Source organism: Asterias rubens, chromosome 17, assembly GCF_902459465.1.
Source record: "Asterias rubens chromosome 17, eAstRub1.3, whole genome shotgun sequence".
Lineage (NCBI taxonomy): Eukaryota > Metazoa > Echinodermata > Asteroidea > Forcipulatida > Asteriidae > Asterias > Asterias rubens.
The window spans coordinates 5,684,520-5,704,769 of NC_047078.1; the positions used below are offsets into that span (position 1 = coordinate 5,684,520).

The 20,250-nt window shown below is 38.3% G+C and overlaps 2 protein-coding genes across 2 annotated transcripts; both read left to right on the forward strand.

Moving 5' to 3' along the window:
• Positions 1-1,147: 1,147 nt before the first annotated feature.
• LOC117301529 (uncharacterized protein C1orf189 homolog) lies at positions 1,148-7,309 on the forward strand. Its single transcript, XM_033785550.1, has 4 exons — positions 1,148-1,433; positions 2,845-2,885; positions 3,686-3,815; positions 6,375-7,309. Exons 1-4 carry the CDS (start codon positions 1,338-1,340, stop codon positions 6,474-6,476), a joined length of 369 nt encoding a protein of 122 aa, XP_033641441.1. The 5' UTR covers positions 1,148-1,337; the 3' UTR covers positions 6,477-7,309.
• A 2,538-nt stretch (positions 7,310-9,847) lies between these two features.
• LOC117301365 lies at positions 9,848-18,893 on the forward strand. The gene is made up of 2 exons (XM_033785296.1): positions 9,848-10,390; positions 17,003-18,893. The coding sequence occupies exon 2, from the start codon at positions 17,354-17,356 to the stop codon at positions 18,833-18,835; it is 1,482 nt and encodes a 493-aa protein (XP_033641187.1). The 5' UTR covers positions 9,848-10,390; positions 17,003-17,353; the 3' UTR covers positions 18,836-18,893.
• The last annotated feature ends 1,357 nt before the right edge of the window (positions 18,894-20,250 follow it).

Sequence of the window (20,250 nt, forward strand, 5' to 3'; positions counted from 1 at the left end):
CCATTTATATTTTTATAGAACAAGTATTCAAAAAAGATCTGTTATAAATACATGTATTTTAAATACTAACTACTAATTAGTGCAGGCGAACTATAATGTTAAAATTTGTATACATTTAACGATTTGCAAATATTTCCCATCTAGTTATTTTGATAAAAAAAGGTTGGCCTTATGTCGTGTTTAATGATATAGACCCGTAGCATAATGACATCACAACCCAAAACAGCGCCCTCACTGAGGTCAACGAAGACCTATTGATTGAGAGGTGTGCGATGTTTACACACACACACACATTTCCTTTTTTTGTTTACAAAAGCGATTGTGATGCTAGGGGTCTTATATTTTTGATTTTTAATCCCATACATATAATATTTTGCAGGAGTTGTTGGATGTATATAAAAGTAAATATTCACTGTCTCAAGCAGGCCTGGAATTTCATCTTTGAAAGGGCAAGGCCATTTTCATTTTACAAAGGGCACTTTCATTGAAAAATCTTAAAGGAACAGGTTGCCTTGGATCAGTGATCCACACAAACATGCCTTGCAATTACACAGTTTTCCTTTTACGTCGCGAAGAATCATGGTCGGCCATTTTGTGGAGTCAAAATTTTGACTCCATAAAATGTCCGACCGTGTTAGTTCAAGACATAAAAAGGAAATCCGTACAATTTTGAGTGATACATTATATTGTGTGCATCATTATATTTTACTTTTAAAATATATTTCTAACCATTATGCATTTCATAACAAACAGTTTCAAAGACCAACTCGTCCGATCCAAGGCAACAAGTTCCTTTAAAGTCAATATGGGTAAACTTTTGGAGGTGCAACTAAGGCTTGAGTTAATGCCTGCTCAAGAATCAGATAAGTCCCATGTTTCGTCTTCCATGTAATGCCATGAAGAGTATTCAGTAGAATAGTCCTTATTGTTTTAGTATCAAAATAAAGAATAAAACTTGTTAATTTTTTGAGAAAACAACATGATGGGTGTCGACAATTGTGTTTATTTTGTGGGGGTAAATAATTAGGGTTTATATTTTTATGTGAGATCGTCTCAGAGACATATAAAAGCATGTAATGTGTCCACAGTTAAAACAGAAAAGGTAAAATCTTTAATGCAATAATGTATACAAAAGGCGCGCCGTATTTCCACTCGGTTGGTGTTGCTAAGCAACAGCTACTGCTTGAAGTTGGTACCCGACCAGTCGTCCGTTTACGTGCTTCTATGCATTGTGTTTTGATACGCGAACCATCTATTGTTTTTTACACCAGAGATTCTTCATTCAGCAAATAATAATAAACTCCGTCAATTAAGTTGTTTGACAAAACTGAGACAAGATGAGTTTGTCTACATCCTACAGGTTTGAGGCCAACACAGCCACAAATCAGAAGAGTTTACAGAAAACTCTGCAGCCACAAAAAGAACGAATAAAGGTAGGATCAGGAAAAAGTCAACGATAAAATGTGCAAATAAACACTTCCGGTTTACTTAATTTGCAATTATTATGATGATTTATGAATGTGAAATATTAAATAGTTCAAAACTAGTATAAACACTCAATTAATTATGATGTATGTTGTACTGATGGATAATGTTATTGCTGATAAGTTTAGTTTAGTTTAGTTTAGTTCAGCTGCTATCTACACCTTTTTTTGCTTTAATTTAAATATCAAAAACGAAAAAGATGTCGGACACTTGGGTTCGTACCTTTGCCACTTCGTACCCTGGACACTTCGTACCTTCAGCAATGTACGGGACACTTCGTACCGTAACAAAATTTGTCACTTTGTACCGTGGGCGGGGTACGAAGTGACCATCAGCTGAGTCACTTCGTACCTTCATTAAAATGTGTATTCCTCAATAATTTAATGTTCGTTGAAATAAAAATTAATAATACATAGGCCTAATGAATTATAATTTTTGTTTGAATATGTGATTTGTCATTTTTAATGTGAAATTAACATTTTGTATAAGTTAATTACCGCCAAGGACAACATCTTCCGCCATAATTTTTTACAAATATTGTAAAGTCAAACAATCACGCAAGTTATCGTCAAAATGGCTCCTTGGTCTCCAAAGTGTCTCGTGAGAAGGTACGAAGTGACTCGTGAGAAGGTCTGAAGTGTCTTGTAAGAAGGAACGAAGTGTCCAAGGTACGGAGTGTCCAAAGTCACTTCGTACCTTGAAAAGGTACAAAGTGTCCACGGTACGAAGTGGCAAAGGTACGAAGAGTGTCCTGACACCGACGAAAAGAGTAAAGATTTTACAAAGAAAACAGTAAAGTTTTAACAAGAAAAATATTACCAAACCATAACTGTCGATCATCAATTCAATTAACAACAATAACATGCTTTTAAAGATACAAAGATTGGTCACTACACTTTTAAAGGGTTTTACTTTTGGTACCTTTTGTTGAGCATGTTTTTATTTTTGCCATGACATGAATCCCCACTCACTGTGTGAAAGTCACAGAGCAATGTTTTCACGTTCAGGAGAGTCGCATAAAATTCGCTGTAGGCCTACATTCTAAAATTTGTAAAAATGTATTATAATTTTCATCTCACTGAGACGAAAATTACTTTTGTAAAAAAAGAATTCTAATAAAAGCTTTGTACAGCAATACAGCACTTCAACAGGTTCAAGGCAAACTTTCTACCACCATTATCTTTAAAATTAAACTGTGTAAGTTTGTGGTAATCCGTTGTTTTATGTCCTACAAACAGTACTAGTACCGTAGCCTACCCAAAACCCTTTTAAAGAACAGCAGTAGTAATCAACAATTTTAGTATAGTTTTAAAATATACAATGATCAACACACCTTTTTTATGTTTTTCCTACATACAGTATGATGAGCTAATGGCAACTCGAGAGTCAGTTGTTAAAGAGTAAGTCACATTATAATAACTAACTTGACATGCCCCGTTTGCCAGTTAGTTAATTTTAATTAAATTTAAGCATGGCTCATACCTATTGCCAATGTTTTGTGTGAAAGTGAATTTGTTGACGTCACAGCTTTGTTTTCGATGCGAATGTTTCGCAAGAGTTGAGACATGTACCTGAACTCTTCTAAATTGTTCATTGTGAATTTGTGACATTAAAATTTGTCCTTGAAAACCTGTGACATAAGATAATATTTGAGAAGAGATTTGAATGTTGTGGTACAAAGACAAGATCTACGATTAAGTGGTAGAGAGTTCCAGATGCGTGGCGCAGCTGAAGAACAAGACCTGTCACCCCATGAGTGTCGAGACTTGGGTTCAATGAGGAGAAGCATGGAACTTGATCAAAGATTTCTTGATGGAGTGTAAACTTGAAGAAGTTCAGAAATATAGTGGGGAGCCTTGCCATTAGGAGCTTTGTGGACAATGAGCATCAGCTTGAAGATGATTCGTTGAGAGATAGGGAGCCAGTGTAGTTGTTTCAGAATGGGGGAGATAGAACAGGATTTTCTAGACAGTGTCACAATGCGGTATTTTGGAGGCGTTGAAGACAGGAAATCTGGTTGTTCGGAAGACTGTAGGAAGAGCATTGCCGTTGTCAAGGCATGAAGTAACAACTGCATGAATGACCTTTTCAGTGGCACTTGTCTAAGTACTTGCGAATCTTACTATTGTAAGAAATTTGACTCATGTTGGGAAACAACACATACATTGTTTTTAACCAGTTTTATTTTCTTATATTTCAGCGAGCTTGAACTCAATCAAAAAGCTTTATGGTCGGAGAATCTAGAAGAAGCCAGCGAGTTCCGAAGAGTGAAAGAACTAGCGGCTCAACTCAAAAGTGAAATCAAATTCGCCAGCAAAGGCTTGATTGAGGTAAGGGCTTTTATTTTGACATAAGAGCAAAAGTTTATGAAGCCAGGGGTCGATTTCACAAACAGTTAGGACTAGTCCTAAGAGATATCAAAAACGTACAGATAGTCCTAAGTTAGGACTAGTAACTTGCCCTAACTCGAGATGAGACTAGTCCTAACTCTTTGTGAAATCCATCCCTGTAAGCACAAAAACTTGCTTAGCACAGCAAAATATTGCTTAACAGAAATGGGCTATTAGCCTGAATCACATCAAGTTTGAATTGTTGTGACTGGTGTCCAACTCAATTTTGCTTACAAATGCAAAGACATTTTTTAAGCAGTAAAATTTTGTTCTGCTTTTAAAGGAACACGTTGCCTTGGATCGGACGAGTTTGTCTATAACAAGCGTTTGTAACCATTTTTTATAAAATGCATATGGTTGGAAAGATGTTTTAAAAGTAGAATACAATGATCCACACAAATTTGCCTCGAAACTGCCTGGTTTTCCTTTTACTGTGCGAACTAACACGGCCGGCCATTTATGGGAGTCAAAAATTTGGCTCCCATAAATGGCCGACCGTGTTAGTCGACGAGGTAAAAGGAAAACCATGCAATTTCGAGGCATGTTTGTGTGGATCATTGTATTCTACTTTTACAACATCTTTCTACTCAATATGCATTTTATAACAGACGGTTATAAACACTTTTCAAAGACCAACTCGACCGATCCAAGGTAAAGTGTTCCTTTAAAATAGCTTTATGAAACTGGGCCAAGATTTCCAATAATTCCAAGCTTACAGGGCACTTTGAAATCAACAGATATTCTTTGAGGATGTTTGTTTGAGTGCAAAGTATTCTGATATATGTAATTTTCATCTGAACTTTTTTCTCCTAAAAAATCATATAAATTATGATATTCTTTGAGGATGTTTGTTTGAGTGCAAAGTATTCTGATATGAAATTTTCATCTGAACTTTTTTCTCCTAAAAAATTCTATAAATTTGTTCTGGAAAGGATCGACCTTGACTACATGTATCTAAACAAACATTTTAAAAATAAAAAGAAATAAATTAAATTTTTTGGAACAATATTTTGTGGGTTTTTTTCTTTAAATAATTCTCAAAAATGAAGTTGTTTGGGTTCTCCTTTTATAACAACACCCCATCAATCAAACACCCCATCAATCAAACATCAATCAAACCCCAAACACCCCATCAATCACAAGTGAGTTAAAGTTCTGCTCATAAGAATTGACAAGACTTTGGAAAGCTTTAGAGCAAATTTCCAAGATAAATTACCAGTGGCAAGTTGACTTGTGGTATAGATTAAGTCAACTTGATATGGTCACCGTGGTCAAGTGGTTAGACTGCCGGACTTACATTCACAAGGTTGTGGATTTGAATCCCTAAGCTAACCGCTGATTTCACAATGACTAGTGAATAAATATTTTTGTCTAGTTAATGAATCACAGTTTCTTGATTTGTGTGATTCATAATCATAGACGTTAAACCAATGTTTGTATGAGAGATATTGGCTGTTGCCAGCTTGGTGTTTATATCCCCTTGTGGGAGTTTGCCGAGTTCCCTTGATGGGAAGATCATTTAAAAAACAAATTTGCCAAGAATTTTTTTCTTGAAAGCAGGAAAAGCAATATTGCACTATTGGAGCTCCATATAGAGAAGTTACAAATTTAGATTATTTTTGTTGTGCCCAAGGGGTTCAGTGCATCAGTCTCAAATTCAAGTTGCTAAATCATTAGGGTATGGGTTCATATCCCATCCATGAGTAAGAGACCTTTAAAGGCACTGGACACTATTGGTAATTACTCAAAATAGTTATTACAATAAAACTTACTTGGTAACGAGTAATGGGGAGAGGTTGATTGACAATTATAAAACATTGTGAGAAACGGCTCCCTCAGAAGTAACTAGTTTTCGAGAAAGAAGTAATTTCTCACTGAAATATTTGAACTGTTGAGGTCTCAAAATCAAACATCTGAAAACACACATTGTGCGAAAAGGATATTTTTTCGTCCATTATTCTCTCGCAACTTGGACAACCAATTGAGTTCCTCAAAGTTTCACAGGTTTTTTTATTTTATGCATATATGCTGGGATACACCAAGTGAGAAGACTGGTCTTTGACAATTACCAAAGGCCTTTAACTGTAATGGGAGACTTTCTGGGACGATAGAGGGCAGCAGACTTACCGGGTAAATCCATTGTTCTCAGAATTATGCGCATGTTCAGAACTACGTAAACAATGGAAATTTACCCGGTATGTCTGCTGCCACCTAGTGTTGGAAAGTCTCCTATTGCTTCACATCACCCAGGGGTAAAAGGGTACCTGTGAGGGCAGAGATGTTTCTTGCAATTATTGAAGCTTGGTGCACTACATACTTGGCAGCACAAGTTGTATACTCCCCAGGGAGCTGAGCTGGTTTAAAGAATGAAATAATGGCCCAGTGACCAGGGGTAATATATAATCAGATAATGTTTGAAGCGTGATGGTCATTCTTTGTTATTGTGCTTTATAAGAGTCGATATTATATTATTAATGAATACAACTTTTCTCTCTACAGGTAAGACGAGCAGCACTGAGACAAAGACTTGACAGAGAATATGCAATGTATGAAGAGGAACTACACGCCAGAGGAAAGGCTTTTTACTTCAAGCGAGAATGAACATCACCTCTAACAAATCCTCCATCTTTTACAAGAAACTGGACTTTAACTTATGTCTTATTTTGTTTGGTTTAATAACTTGGATTATTTTGCACCAAAATCACATTGTTGCAATTAAGTTACTTACTATTATTGAACCACAACTGTCAATAACTATAGAAAAACAAAAACCAAATTTTTGAAGGAGATGTTTTATTCATATTACCTGGCTCTCACGTTTCCTAAAATGATTACTCGGCTGTCAAAACTTTTTACAATTTTGACCACTCGGCTGCTACTCTCATATCCCCTCAGCCAAAACATTTGTTGGGGGTTTCGATTTTGTTTGGAGAGAGAGAGAGAGGGATCACCTTTACATCACACGGCAAGAAGGCCACTTCATTACTCTATGTTCAAAGTGAGGGCTACACTTAACGGACTGGGGCTAAATCAACTGCAAACAGGGGCACGTTGCCTCCTACTCCAGGAGCTGAAATAATGTTACCCTCTTCACAGTCAGTAGACTAGGAGCCTGACTGGTACAAAATCCAAGTGTTATGATGCGAAACGTGCCATGCTTGTGTTTTCTAGGATCAGACTTTAAATAACTGGTGATCAATAACCTGTCATTTCTTTATAAACACCTGATAATTGTTTTCTTTAAAACCAACTCGGTGTCAAAGTGCAAACTTTCCATAAATGCTATTCTGATGTTGTGCTAATTGCTTGAGATGGATCTGCAGTGGGCCTTCGATATAACAAGATCTCTGGGACTGGTTTAAGGCACTGGGGTCGATTTCACAAACAGTTAGGACTAGTCCTATAAGAGATATCAAAAACGTACAGCTAGTCTTAAGTTAGGAATAGTAACTCGTCCTAACTCGAGATAAGACTAGTCCTAACTCCCTTTGTGAAATCCACCCCAGGACACCTTTGGTAATAGGAGACTTTCCAACGCTAGGTGGCAGCAGACATACCGGGTAAATTTCCATTGTTTACGTAGTTCTGAACATGCGCATAATTCTGAGAACAATGGATTTACCCGGTAAGTCTGCTGCCCTCTATCGTCCCAGAAAGTCTCCCATTGTTAAAGACCAGTTCTCTCATCACTTGGTGAATCTCAAGATATGCATAAAATAACAAACCTGTAAAAATTGGAACTCGGTTGGTCTGTCGAAGTTGCGAGAAAATAATGAAAGAAAAATTTACTCTTGTTGCACAATTTGTGTGCTTTCAGATTCCTTGAATTCCAGACCTCAGCTGAGGTCTTTTATTCAAGTCAAATATTCAAGTGAGAAATTACTTTTTTCCCCAAAAAATACGCTTCTTCAGAGGGAGCTGTTTCTCACAATGTTTTTTTTTTGTTTATTATCAACAGCTCTACGTTGCATTAAGTTTTTATGGTAATTATTGTGAGTAATTACCAAAAGTGTCCACACTGCCTTTAAATGACCTCTTTATAAGAGGGACAGCAGAACAAATAACCACAAAGCAGAAATGAGATTCAAGACTTCAGAGTGTACTGTTTATTTGTAAGCAGAACTTCTTTATAATAACAGTGCTTGTTATAATGAGGGTTGACTGTACATTATCGTCGATCCTATGTAAATAATTATTTCCAGAGGTGAACTTCCAACGAGAAAATGCTGTGCCCGCATTTTGATTTGTTGTTATTCTTTTATGAGAGTATGGAGAAGAGATAAATGTATTATTGAATTGAATTGAATTGAACCTAAACAGCAGTATTGTATTTCAAAACATTGTTATTGAATGTAAATAAAGTAGAAAATATAAACACAAAAGTTAAATGCGTTGCCCACATGTATTGGCTTGAAACAGGCGTCTTTGTAGTTCATAAGTCTCCCCGTGCGATTTCCCGGCTACACATTTAAGTTTATGTTAATTCCATGTAAAGGATGACACTGTTTGTAAATTCATAATTTTCTGAATTAGTTAAGATTTTATGGCAAGGACGCTCTATGAAGTGACTTTGCCCTATAAACCCCTACCCATGATGCTGGTACCATTTGAAGGAAGGCACTAAAAACTAACCTCTACAGCGGTTCGGAACATTCCGGCACGGTTCGCGACGATCCCCCACGCAGCAGGTTTGGGGAGTTGTCACATAAGAGTGGACTAACCAATAGGACCTGGTTGTTAATGATTTCATGTCTAAAAGATGCAAGTACTGCTTCAGACCTCTTTATTCAAGTACATTTGTAGCAACAGGTTTGGGGAGTTGTTACATAAGAGTGGACTAACCACTAGGACCTGGTTGTTAATATTTTCATGTCTAAAAGATGCAAGCATATGCAAAATGACGTCATAAGGTCATTCTCGCTCGGGTATTCTCCGATGGGCCGAACCGCTGTGGAGTTTAGTATTTAGTGCCTTCCCCATTTGAATGGGGGGACATTAATTTTTCTAGGCAATAGTAATCATTCTTGACAATAGTCGTAATTCATTCATTCATTCAATATTGGTTTATTCTCTAAAACAAATTCCCATGGCGACTGGAGGTCGAATTACAGGAAAATATACAAAGATTAAAATTAGAAAAAAATCACACTATTACAAATTTAAGAAAAAATTTGTTATGGAGGAGAGACAAATATTTATAATGTAAAAAACAAATTGTTTTAAAAGTTGCGAAACGGTAGCCGGATAAAAATATTGCAGGCATAGTCCAGTGAATTTTCAATGCCATCACTATTTCAAAAAACGCATAAAAATGCATTAAAAAAATGACATTGAAGCCGAGGCTACAAGTAGAAGGAGCTATGACTTGAAATCAAGTCTAGCTCCTTCTTTCAAGTATGAGATAACGGTTTGTATGTATCAGCCACGCAAAACTCTCACACCAGATTAGCATATTAAAATTGTGAACATAAGGGGAGTGACGGAAGTTAGTCCACAAGAGGGCGCTATTTCTGGCATTAATGTGTGGGTAGCAATTTTTGTCTGAAGGATTGCCATCCTCAAAAATTTCCTCACTTTTTTAAATCGATTTAGAGAACAATAATACCCCCATTGAAAAGCAATACGACAGTGGCAATTTTGATGAACATACAAAGAAATTGGTATCACAGACTATAAAGCCACGGCCACTGAAGTCTCAGACTTGGAACCATGTCGAATAAGGAGCAAGGATTATAGGGTGCGTTCGTTTAGCTTCCCTGGGTCTACCCCGCGGGTGAGCCCCTGACAAGAACTAATCGAACGATCACTTGCCACCTCGTGGCATGGTGACTGCACGCCCCCCCCCCTCTCCCCCCACCCCCCCCCCCTCTCCCCCACCCCCCCCCCCCCCCCCAAGTGACCCACTCCATAAGCAGGGCACTGGGGCTGACCGGGGTGAGCCCCGTCAAAGCTATTCGAACGAACCGCGGCAGACCGGGGTCGACCCAGGGAAGCTAAACGAACGCACCCATAATTTTCACCTCTGAGATCATGCTGGCTGAGATCGAGCTGTTATATGCTGGTTGTCCTGCTTGAGAAGGCTAAGCCAGCGCCGTTACGTAACAACACAATAGACGCGTACGATAGAAAAACCACTAACTGGAATTCCGCTTTAATCCAAGCCTCTTAATCATCTCCCCATTTGTACATCGTCACACCCATAGAGAAAGGACTGAATATTTTGACCAATGTTATGGTTACAAAAAGCGCGTGCCACAAAAATAAAGGATACTATTTTGGATGTTGCCAAAACACCTTAGCAATACAAGATTAGGACGATCAAAGTGACCATACTGGTATCCATTAATTAGATTCGAGACATAAAGCAAGCGTTTTTGGTGAAGCTGTTGCTTGCTGCTGTGTTCCTGTAGAACGAGATCCACGGACCAGGGAGCAGGGAGCAGGCTGAAGTAAGATATCGACCGTCTCTAGTGACGACGTGACTACTGGTCCAAGAGAGAAGACATGCTTGATCGGTAAGTGATACGCACAGTACAGTCGTGGGTGGAGGGGAACTATGGTAATTGCCAAAGACAAGTCTTCTCACTATTTATAGAATATTCTACCTCCATTATATGGTGTATCTCAACATTATGCAATGACATACCTGTGAAAATTTGAGCTTATTATTTGGTCGTCGAATGTAACTTTCTTCCCCCATTTTTGGCATGGTCGAAGTTGCGAGAGAAAAATGGCAGCAAATCACCCTTGTCGCACAAATCGTGTGCTTTCATCATGCTTGAATTCGAGACCTCTGCCATTTCATGTTCGAGAGGAAAGGTTGTGGGTTCGAAGCCTACCCGAGTGAACCCATTAATGCACATCACAATGACTAAAATAAGTATTGGCGTCTATATAGATGCATGAGTGATCACAATTTTCGTTGTAATGAGAGAGATTGGGTCTCGCGAGCTTGGCGTGTAATGTCCCTTGTGGTATTTTGCGTAATTCCCAGGGAAGGTACACTATAATGTCAAAGACCAGTATTCTCACTTGGTGTATCCCAATATCAGCATAAATATAAATAACAAAGACGGTGAAAATTTGAGCTCAATTGGTCATTGAAGTTGCGAGGATGAGAGAAAAACACCCTTGTTGGACAAATTTCCACAGGTTTGTTATTTTGTGCGTATGTTGAGATACATCAAGTGAGAAGACTGGTCTTTTGACATTATTACCAATAGCGTCCAAATATTGATTGACTATACGTAACTGGTTTTAAAGAGAAGGTACACGTTTGGTAATTACTTAAGACAAATATTAACTTAAAAACTGACTTGGTAACGAGCATTGTAGAGCTGTTGATAGTATAAAACATTGTTGGAAACGACTCCCTCTGAAGTAACGTAGTTTTTGATAAAGAGGTATTTCCCACTAAAATAATAAAACACTTCTAGCTAGAAGTCTTTTATTCCTATCTGAAAGCACACAAATTCGTCCAACAAGGGTGTTTTTTTTGTCATCATTTTCTCGCAACTTCGATGACCAATTAATCCCAAATTTTCACAGGCTTGTTATTTTATGCTTATGATGGGATACACCAAGTGAGAACACTGGTCGTTGACAATTACCAGACGTGTACACTGCCTTTAACGAATTCTGCTGTTAATGGTTCAGTGCTTGTTTATGGCCCCCTTTTCCCGCCTGTCAATTGTTTTGAAATTGCATGTGTTGCGGTCGTTGGCATGCACTTTGTTTGAAGCATATTTATTTAACTGACTCTATTCTCAAGCAATGCAATGCAAACAACCAGGCCATGTAGGCCTACAGTTTCTAGCAAACACACGAAGCTCACTTCCTCATGGTAGCCATGGCAAACAACAGTAATTGTCCAATATCATCAAGTATGTAAGCAAAATGTGTTTCTGATGCTTACGGAACAAACATTCGAGATGTGTGTTTTTCAAACTGTTTTTCAAATACAGATAAACCATAACCAGTTTGTTTTATTTTAGATGGATACAATTTTAGCACAAAAAAAACCAAAAAAAAATCTAAGCGAATGAAAATTTGCTTAGCCTACCCGCTTGAGGCTAATAGCAGCCAAAGTAGCATGATTCCACATGTACCATTTTTTATGACTTTCTGTTCCCTGCTAATTTTCGCTCAGCAGATTTAATGCAAATGGCCCAGATGAATGACAAACACGCGCTGCGTGGTAAATCTATTCTTTCTTGAAATACACGATGTTTAGGCTGAAAAAAAGGAAGGCTATCCCTTTTGTACTGAAAAGAAAAAGGACATAAAAATTCTTGGCGAAGAGCACCGGAGCGCCGCTGTATCTTTACGGGATAAACGAGAGGACATTTTCACCCCAAATTGTTGGATCTAAAAAGGGCTTCATCAAGCACGAGGCCTTTCTTAGCCACCTTTAAGCAAACTATGCCACAATGGTCTTTTTTCTTTCGGCGTCTTCTCTGACCTCGATGACCAATTTAGTGTAAATTTTCACAGGCGTGTTACTTCTTGTCTGCATAATATGATATTATAACACCAATTGAGAATACTGATTTGACAACACCAAGAAAGGTATACCCTGCCTTTAAAGTCACTGGACTACATGTAGTTTGGTAATCATCATACACAAGTTTTCTGCTTTGTGTATCCCAACAAGGACAACATAACAAATCTGTGAACATTTGGACTGTATTGGTCATCGAAGTTACGAGAGCACAATGAAAGAAAAACACCATATGAGAAATAATACCCCGGTTTCAAAAACTACGTCACTCAGAGGAGCCGTTTCTTACAATGTGTTATAAGCCTATACTATCAACAGATCCCCATTGCTTGTTACCAAGTAAATTGTTTTATGCTATAACAAATAATGTTGTGACTACAAAATAGTGTCCATTAGTGCAATTAAGCATTGTATTTATACAGCACAACACTTTGCTTTGGCCTTTTTTTCTGGTACATTAATTTTGGGACTTGATTGTTATGTTTGTCAACAGTCATTTGTGATTGCAAGGTCAGTTATGCTCTTCGGGCTCCTTTTCAGCTTTCCCTTCCCTTTTTTCTAAAGTGTTAATAATACTCTCTTATAACACTTGACTGATTCCAACAAAAAAGGGTTTTGGGTCTGCTACTTTTTGTAACACAAAACACAATATCCACAGACTTACATTAATCTCACACAGTTTGAAGATAATGATAGTAGAAAGCTGTCCTTACTTGCTGAGATGCTGTAGTTTTTGAGAAACGAGTAAAACAATGTCACCTCAGCAAGTAATATTTTAAGGGAAACTTTCTATCATCATTATTTTCAAACTGTTTGAGTTTAATATAAATCTGGGGACACTGAGTAACTCGCAACTTCGACTACCAATAATTGAGCTCAAATGTTCACAGGTTTGTTATTTATGCATAATGTTGAGAGACACCAAGTGAGAAGACTCGTGTATTACCGATAGTGTCCAGTGTCTTTTAATCTGTGAGTATTTACAATTGGAATTCTACTTCTGCAAGCAGTGTAAACAAAAAACAATAAAAAACGAGCACAAAATCTGAAAAAAACTCAGTGTTTTCGTGAGGCTTGCTTTGTTCTCAGATCAGTGGTTCAAATTAATGCGTTGAGGCTTTTTTTAATAACTTAAAGACACTGGACACTATTGGTAATTGTAAAAGACCAGTCTTCTCACTTGGTGTATCTCAACAGATGCATAAAATAACAGACCTGTGAACATTTTGAGCTCAATTGGTCGTCGAAGTTGCGAGATAATAATGAAAGAAAAAAACACTCTTGTCACACGAAGTTGTGTGCTTTCAGATGCTTGATTTCGAGACCTCGTTTTCTAAACTTGAGGTCTTGAAATCAAATTCGTGGAAAATTACTTCTCTCTCGAAACTACTCCACTTCAGAGGGTACCGTTTCTCAAAATGTTTTAGACCACCAAAATCAACCTCTCCCCATTACTCGTTACCAAGTAAGGTTTTCTGCTAATAATTTTTTTGAGTAATTACCAATAGTGTCCACTGCCTTTAATGATTGGAATTCAAAGTAATTGATGTGCACTAATTGCGTTTTACAAATGGGTACGTTTTCTGGTTACACACGAATTAAGCCCCTACAAGTTCTGACACCCCTAAAAGTGTATTTTCATAACCCTCACCCTACCCCTAATCTTGTTTTTGTTTGTGATGATACAGTGCATTTTCTCGTCTTCGCAACCAACAAGGACAACAATTGATAGAATGGACAACCTCAGGGGTTTTTACGGAACATTGGTACGGGGTGTCGGATTTTTAGAGCAGTGACCCTTTTTTTCTTCTCGACTCCTAACAATGTACATTCCCTCCGGTTGGTTGTTTTGTCTGGTGAACAGTTCCGTCTCCGTAATCCTGAATGTACCAGAATTAGGCTATGTTCTGCTTTGTTGTGAGTGAGAAAAAAATATATTAGCAGTTGCCCAGTCATGCTTCATGGAGGAACTTCCTCTATGTGCTTACAAACCAAAAAGGACTGATGGTAAAAATGCAGAACTTATTGTAGGTAAAGTACACGTTTGGTAGTTACTCAAAACAAATATTAACTTAAAAACTGACTTGGTAACGAGCATTGGAGAGCTGTTGATAGTATAACACATTGTGGGAAACGGCTCCCTCTGAAGTAACGTAGTTTTTGAGATAGAGGTAATTTCTCACTCAAATAATAAAAGACTTCTAGCTAGAAGTCTTTTATTCTTATCTGAAAGCACACAAATTCGTCCAACAAGGGTGTTTTTTTTCTTTCATCATTTTTTGCAACTCCGATGACCAATTGAGCCCAAATTTTCAAAGGCTTGTTTATGCTTATGATGGGATACACCAATGTGGACACTAGTCTTTGACAATTACCAAACGTGTACCTTCCCTTTTCGACTATGTACCGTGTGTCTAAAAAAAAAAACTATACACTTTTGAAATGGCTGCGGCCTGCCGAATAAAAAACATATGATTCTGGGGAAAAAATATTTATGGGTAGTTTATGGATTCAAGTTTTATATGACACCAACAAGTCCGAAAGTCATGCTTGGATGAGCACTACTCACTGAAGAATAAGTAGCCGACATCTTGGAGTGAATTTTGTAAGCTCCAAATGACATACCCGAATTAGAAGGCTATTTCCTGCGTAACCTAATTTTCATACCCTTTACAAAAGTTAGCAGTGCTCACTCAATCATAAATTATTTTCAGACTTGTCCTATGAAAGTTGAGCCCATAAGCTATCCATACATTATAAACCTTTTCCCCCAGAATCATTTCTTTTTATTTATTCGGCATCCATTTCAAAAGTGTATAGTTGTTTTTGAGACACCCTTTACAGTAGAGTCTTTCTCGAAAGCTAAATAGCAGAACATAACAAACATAAACAAGTAGACCTAACTACGGGTAAGCAGTGAAGTGTGTGACATACAGGGAAACCAAGGCCCAACTTGGACTATAAGGGTAAACACCTGAGAGATCTTGTTATTTATTCGGCATCCATTTCAAAAGTGTATACACTGTAGTTGTTTTTGAGACACCCTTTACAGTAGAGTCTTTCTCGAAGGCTAGATGGCAGAACATAACAAACATAAACAAGTAGACCTAACTAAGGGTAAGCAGTGAAGTGTGTGATATACAGGGAAACCAAGGCCCAACTTAGGCTATAAGGGTAAACACCTGAGAGAGCTGACGATAACACTCGTGGGGTCGACAGTGTTTTAGACCTCGTACATCTTGGATAACGTTAAATTGAACATGCACACACACGCTGTCAAAGTTTTGTCGATCATGAAATACACTTTTGCTTGGGCTTAAAGGCAGTGTGGACACTATTGGTGATTACTCAAAATAATTATCAGCGTAAAACCTTACTTGGTAACGAGTAATGGGGAGAGGTTAAAACATCGCGAGAACCGGCTCCCTCTGATGTGACGTAGTTTTCGAGATGGAAGTTATTTTCCACGAGTTACATCAAGTGAGAAGAGTGGTCTTTGACAATTACCAATAGTGTCCATGTGTAACAACTGGGTACATTTTCAGTTACACGCGTATTCGTCCTTCCTATACGTTCCGACACCCGAATATAATAACGTTCTGACACCCCTAAAGTGTATTCTAACCCTATACCCTACCCCTAATCCTATTTTTTGCTATAATGATACATGGCATTTTCCGTCTTCGGCAACCAAGGACGACAATAGATGAAACCACCAGCGTGTCAAACCCCAGGGGTTTCGCTGAGCATAAGGGCATTTAATAGAGCAGTGGCCAATCTCGCTAACAATGTTAGTTCCCTCTAGGTTAATTGTTTTGTGTGGCCAAAAGTTCCCTCACCATAATCCCGAATAAGAAGGCCTAATACTTCACCGAGGCAACGGAGGCCCCCTGGTCATTGCCTTGGTGCCCTTGAAATGCTCCAGTATGAATTTACAATATTTCCTCATTTATAGGGTGCCCTTTACCAAGGAGAAAATAATGCCCATGGTGCCCTTGTCCTTTTAAAAACGAAGCATACAGGCCTGAGAAGCCTTGTTCCCATTGGACCATTTCTTGCGCAGGGTGATTTCCACCGTGCGTTCCCAAGTTTGCATATCGTTTTACAGCGTGGTCGAAGTAGGTTTACATCACGGAGCTGTTCCCATAGGAGATATTTTAATATCTCCTATGGAAAAAAAAATTAAGGGAAGTCCCAAGTTACTCAAGATAAGACTAGTCTTAACTCTTTGTGAAATCCGCCCATGATAAGTTTACCATGGCTCATCTGCGACCTATTTCGGCTTATCTCGGTCGTTGTAAATTAATAGGGAGGTCAGTTTATCCCATGCCAGGATAGCCCCCCATTGAATTTAATTTTGTTAAATCTACTGAAAAGTTGCGGTACCTTAAAAAAAAGTCCAATGGAAAAACGGCTTATTAAAAGTTTTACACCACGGTCGCGGTAAGTTGGCAGGATGGTCAGTTTACCATGCATCCCCATTGGATTTAATTTTGTTAATTCTACAGAAAAGTCGCGGTACTTTAACAACAAAAAATCCTATTGAAACACGGCTTAAAAGTTCCCTTGCCATAATCCTGGATCTGGCAGAAGACTATTTTCTAATCCTCTTTTATTTCAAATACAGGTCATAATCCGTTTTCTTCAGCCAAGGACCAATGCAGAGTGAATCACTGAGAGAGCAGACGATCAAGTCGTTGGATCAACAGTGTTTCCCGCCTCGGTACACACTTGAAGTTGATTATCTCAACGACGAATGCCTTCGCGATGCTTTGGTAACACTAACTGAACAATCCTTACCAAAAGAAGAATGAAAGTAGAAACTTTTGGCGTTTCGAGTTCAGAGATAACCGCAAATTCTTTGACATGATGATTTGAAGAGTGGAGTTGTAGGGAGCGTTTTGAGGAAAGGTTTTTCTTTTAACTTGTGACGTCGTGGGACGCAGTTTAGCGGACTTGCTTTTAGATATCCAACGCCATGATTCAAACTTACAGGAAAAACAGCGGCATGGAGTGCTGTAAAGCCGAGCCAATGTTCCGACGTGTCCGTTATAACTTACTGACCTATCCAGGAGCAGGATGGATAGCGTTTGTGATAACCTTGTTCCTATGGGCTCTCTCCGTTCCCTATCTCAGACAGGCACCCAGTGGCGTTGTACCCGATACCAAGGAAGTTCGGTTGCAGATGCCTCGGGCAGCCGCAGAGAAAGCTTTTAGACGAAACACAGAGACAATGTATGATATCAGATACAACACCAGTGAGTATTCACACTCTTTCCCTGTGGATGACACTTGCTTCTTCACTCGTAAACTCTCAAAGAGCGACATGCCAACAATTCATTCTATATTCTCTAATCCAGCATCTCAGAGCGTTGTCTTTGTAGGAGTACGGTTTCTTAGGGACAATTGGGCAGAAGACAAATTCATTTGCGAGTTCGAGAATGGTGAACGGACACAGAGCGACCCAATCGTGAATGACTACCGGAGCTTCGGTTATTTAGCTCAGTATGTATTTGTCTTAACATGCCCACTGCCGGAGATTTACATTGGCAGAACTAATTTCACCATGAGTTTTTACAAGGTAACATGGCGGCCGAAATGGTACATGTTTGCCTACGCTAACCTGACCGTGTGTCGAGCGGGCAGCTGGCCGCTCACTAAGAAACACTTCTTAAGTGTTTGCACAATGGTCAAGGACATGGATGAATTCTTACCAGATTGGTTGGATTATCATCGCTTTATGGGTGTTGAACACGCTTATATCTACGACAATGCGGTCGAGAAGATGAGTTTGTTACGTGAGACGGTCAAAGAGGATGTAGACAGTGGGTTTGTCACCGTTATCCCATGGTCTCACAGACCGTCTGCAGGGAAGAGTTACTTAGAAGTGCAAATAGCTCATGAGAATGACTGTTTATGGCGTCACAGATACGACACCCATTGGATGATGAAGATTGATGTCGACGAATACGTCCAGCCCATGAACCCAGCCAACCCAAAGATACCTAACTTCTTACGGGATCCGAGACTCAATAAGTTAGGTGCTATAAGACTTCAGAATTGGTTCTTTGGGCGCCCTAATACTTCGGAGGTCCTCGAAGGGTCTATCATGGAGCGAAATCGCTGGCGTCCGTCGGAGCCAACCCTTCAGAACACCGGTAGAGACAAGAATATTCTCCGGCCTATAAACGTGCATTATTTTAAAATCCACGCTATCAAACTTGGAGGTGAGACAAAGTCCATAAACCCTGAAACTGAGATGCGTTTGGTGCACTACCGTGGCGATAACCCAAGGGTCCGCCATTTTGATTTGCCCGAGTTCGATGTTTTGGATGAGAGCATGGTCAACATATGGAAACAAATCAAAAAAGCAAAGATGGAAACCTCACTGGAAGCTGCATCGGAAACTGACAATGAAATCATCCTTAAATTCATCGAAGATGATGTTAAAAGTCCATGAAGCAATTATTTTGAAATAGTATTCATTAATTATTTTCATTCATTCATTCATTCATTCATAATTGGTTTATTATTTTAAAAACAAATTCCCATGGCGACCGGAGGTCGAATTACAGGAAAATATACAGAGATTAAAAAATAAGAAAAAAAACACACTATTTCACATTATTTAAGAAATAATTGATTAAGGAGAGACAAATATTTACAATGTATAAAATAAATTGTTCTGAAAGTTGCGGGGAAAAAAATCAGCATAGGTCCATAATAATGACAGTGACTTATTATATATAGCGCACGAAATATGTCACTCCGTGATGCTCTGTATATTTGTTTTCCTGCATGGTATGCGGATGAAATCAAAGTTTCATGAAGCAATATTTTGAAATAGTATAATTTTGTTCTTCTTAGAACAAGTTCATTTATAAAAGTCATAATCATGGCCTCTTATATATATATAATCCGTCACTTAGTGACGCTCGATTTGGAGCATAAGTATACAATTTGGAGTATGGGACCTAATCCTTTACACAGCACCATGCAGACGCAATACAGGTTCATCAAACTATTATAAACTGTCTTCATGAGTTTAATTAAAGGTCCTTCTTGCGTATGAAATGAAACAAAACCGACGATATTATGATTATTCAAATTCAATCATTTTTGCCGCCAAACTTGTGCACTGTGTCTTGGGAGGGACCAGTATTCACTTATGCACTCCCATACAATTACGTTATCTTTTAACATCAAGTTCATCATTCCATAAATATTTTGTTAAATTTGGCTGTGACGTTTAGTATAGACGATGTGACCAATGTTTACATTCAAACCGCCCTCTGTTGACAAAACACTGTATACGTCATGTTTCGCCGGGAAAAAGACGCGATGGTATTAAAGAGGGCATACACTTTCTAGCTGGCTGCTAAAACACAAAGGTTTTGCCCGGCGGTATACGCGCGAATCATGTTATGGTTTTCGAGTGACGTCAGAGGTCACATCGTCTATAGTATCCAATTTTACCATTTTTATTAGTATGTTCTTATTCATAGATTGTGTGTTTGTGTGTGTTTTTTTTTTTTTTTTTTTTACTGTAGACTGTTTTTATACTGTATGTTTTGTTATGTTAAATATCGAATCATTGAAGAAAATATCCCGAATGAAATGAAAGAAAGACTCTGCTTGGGTTGAAACGTCAAGCCATTACTATTTTGTTTGAATGTGTAATACGTGTAAAAGACCGCCTGAGAAATGTGTACATTCCCAATATTAATTATAAGTGTTCAATGTTTGCCTGTTGTATTAAAATGATTATTTTGTTTAAAGTATCTTTGATTGCCTGTTAATTATTCTTTTCGAGAGATGAACGATTTGCCCGTATAACTGTTTCAGTGACTAGCCAGCGGGACCAGTCCGCTGGTA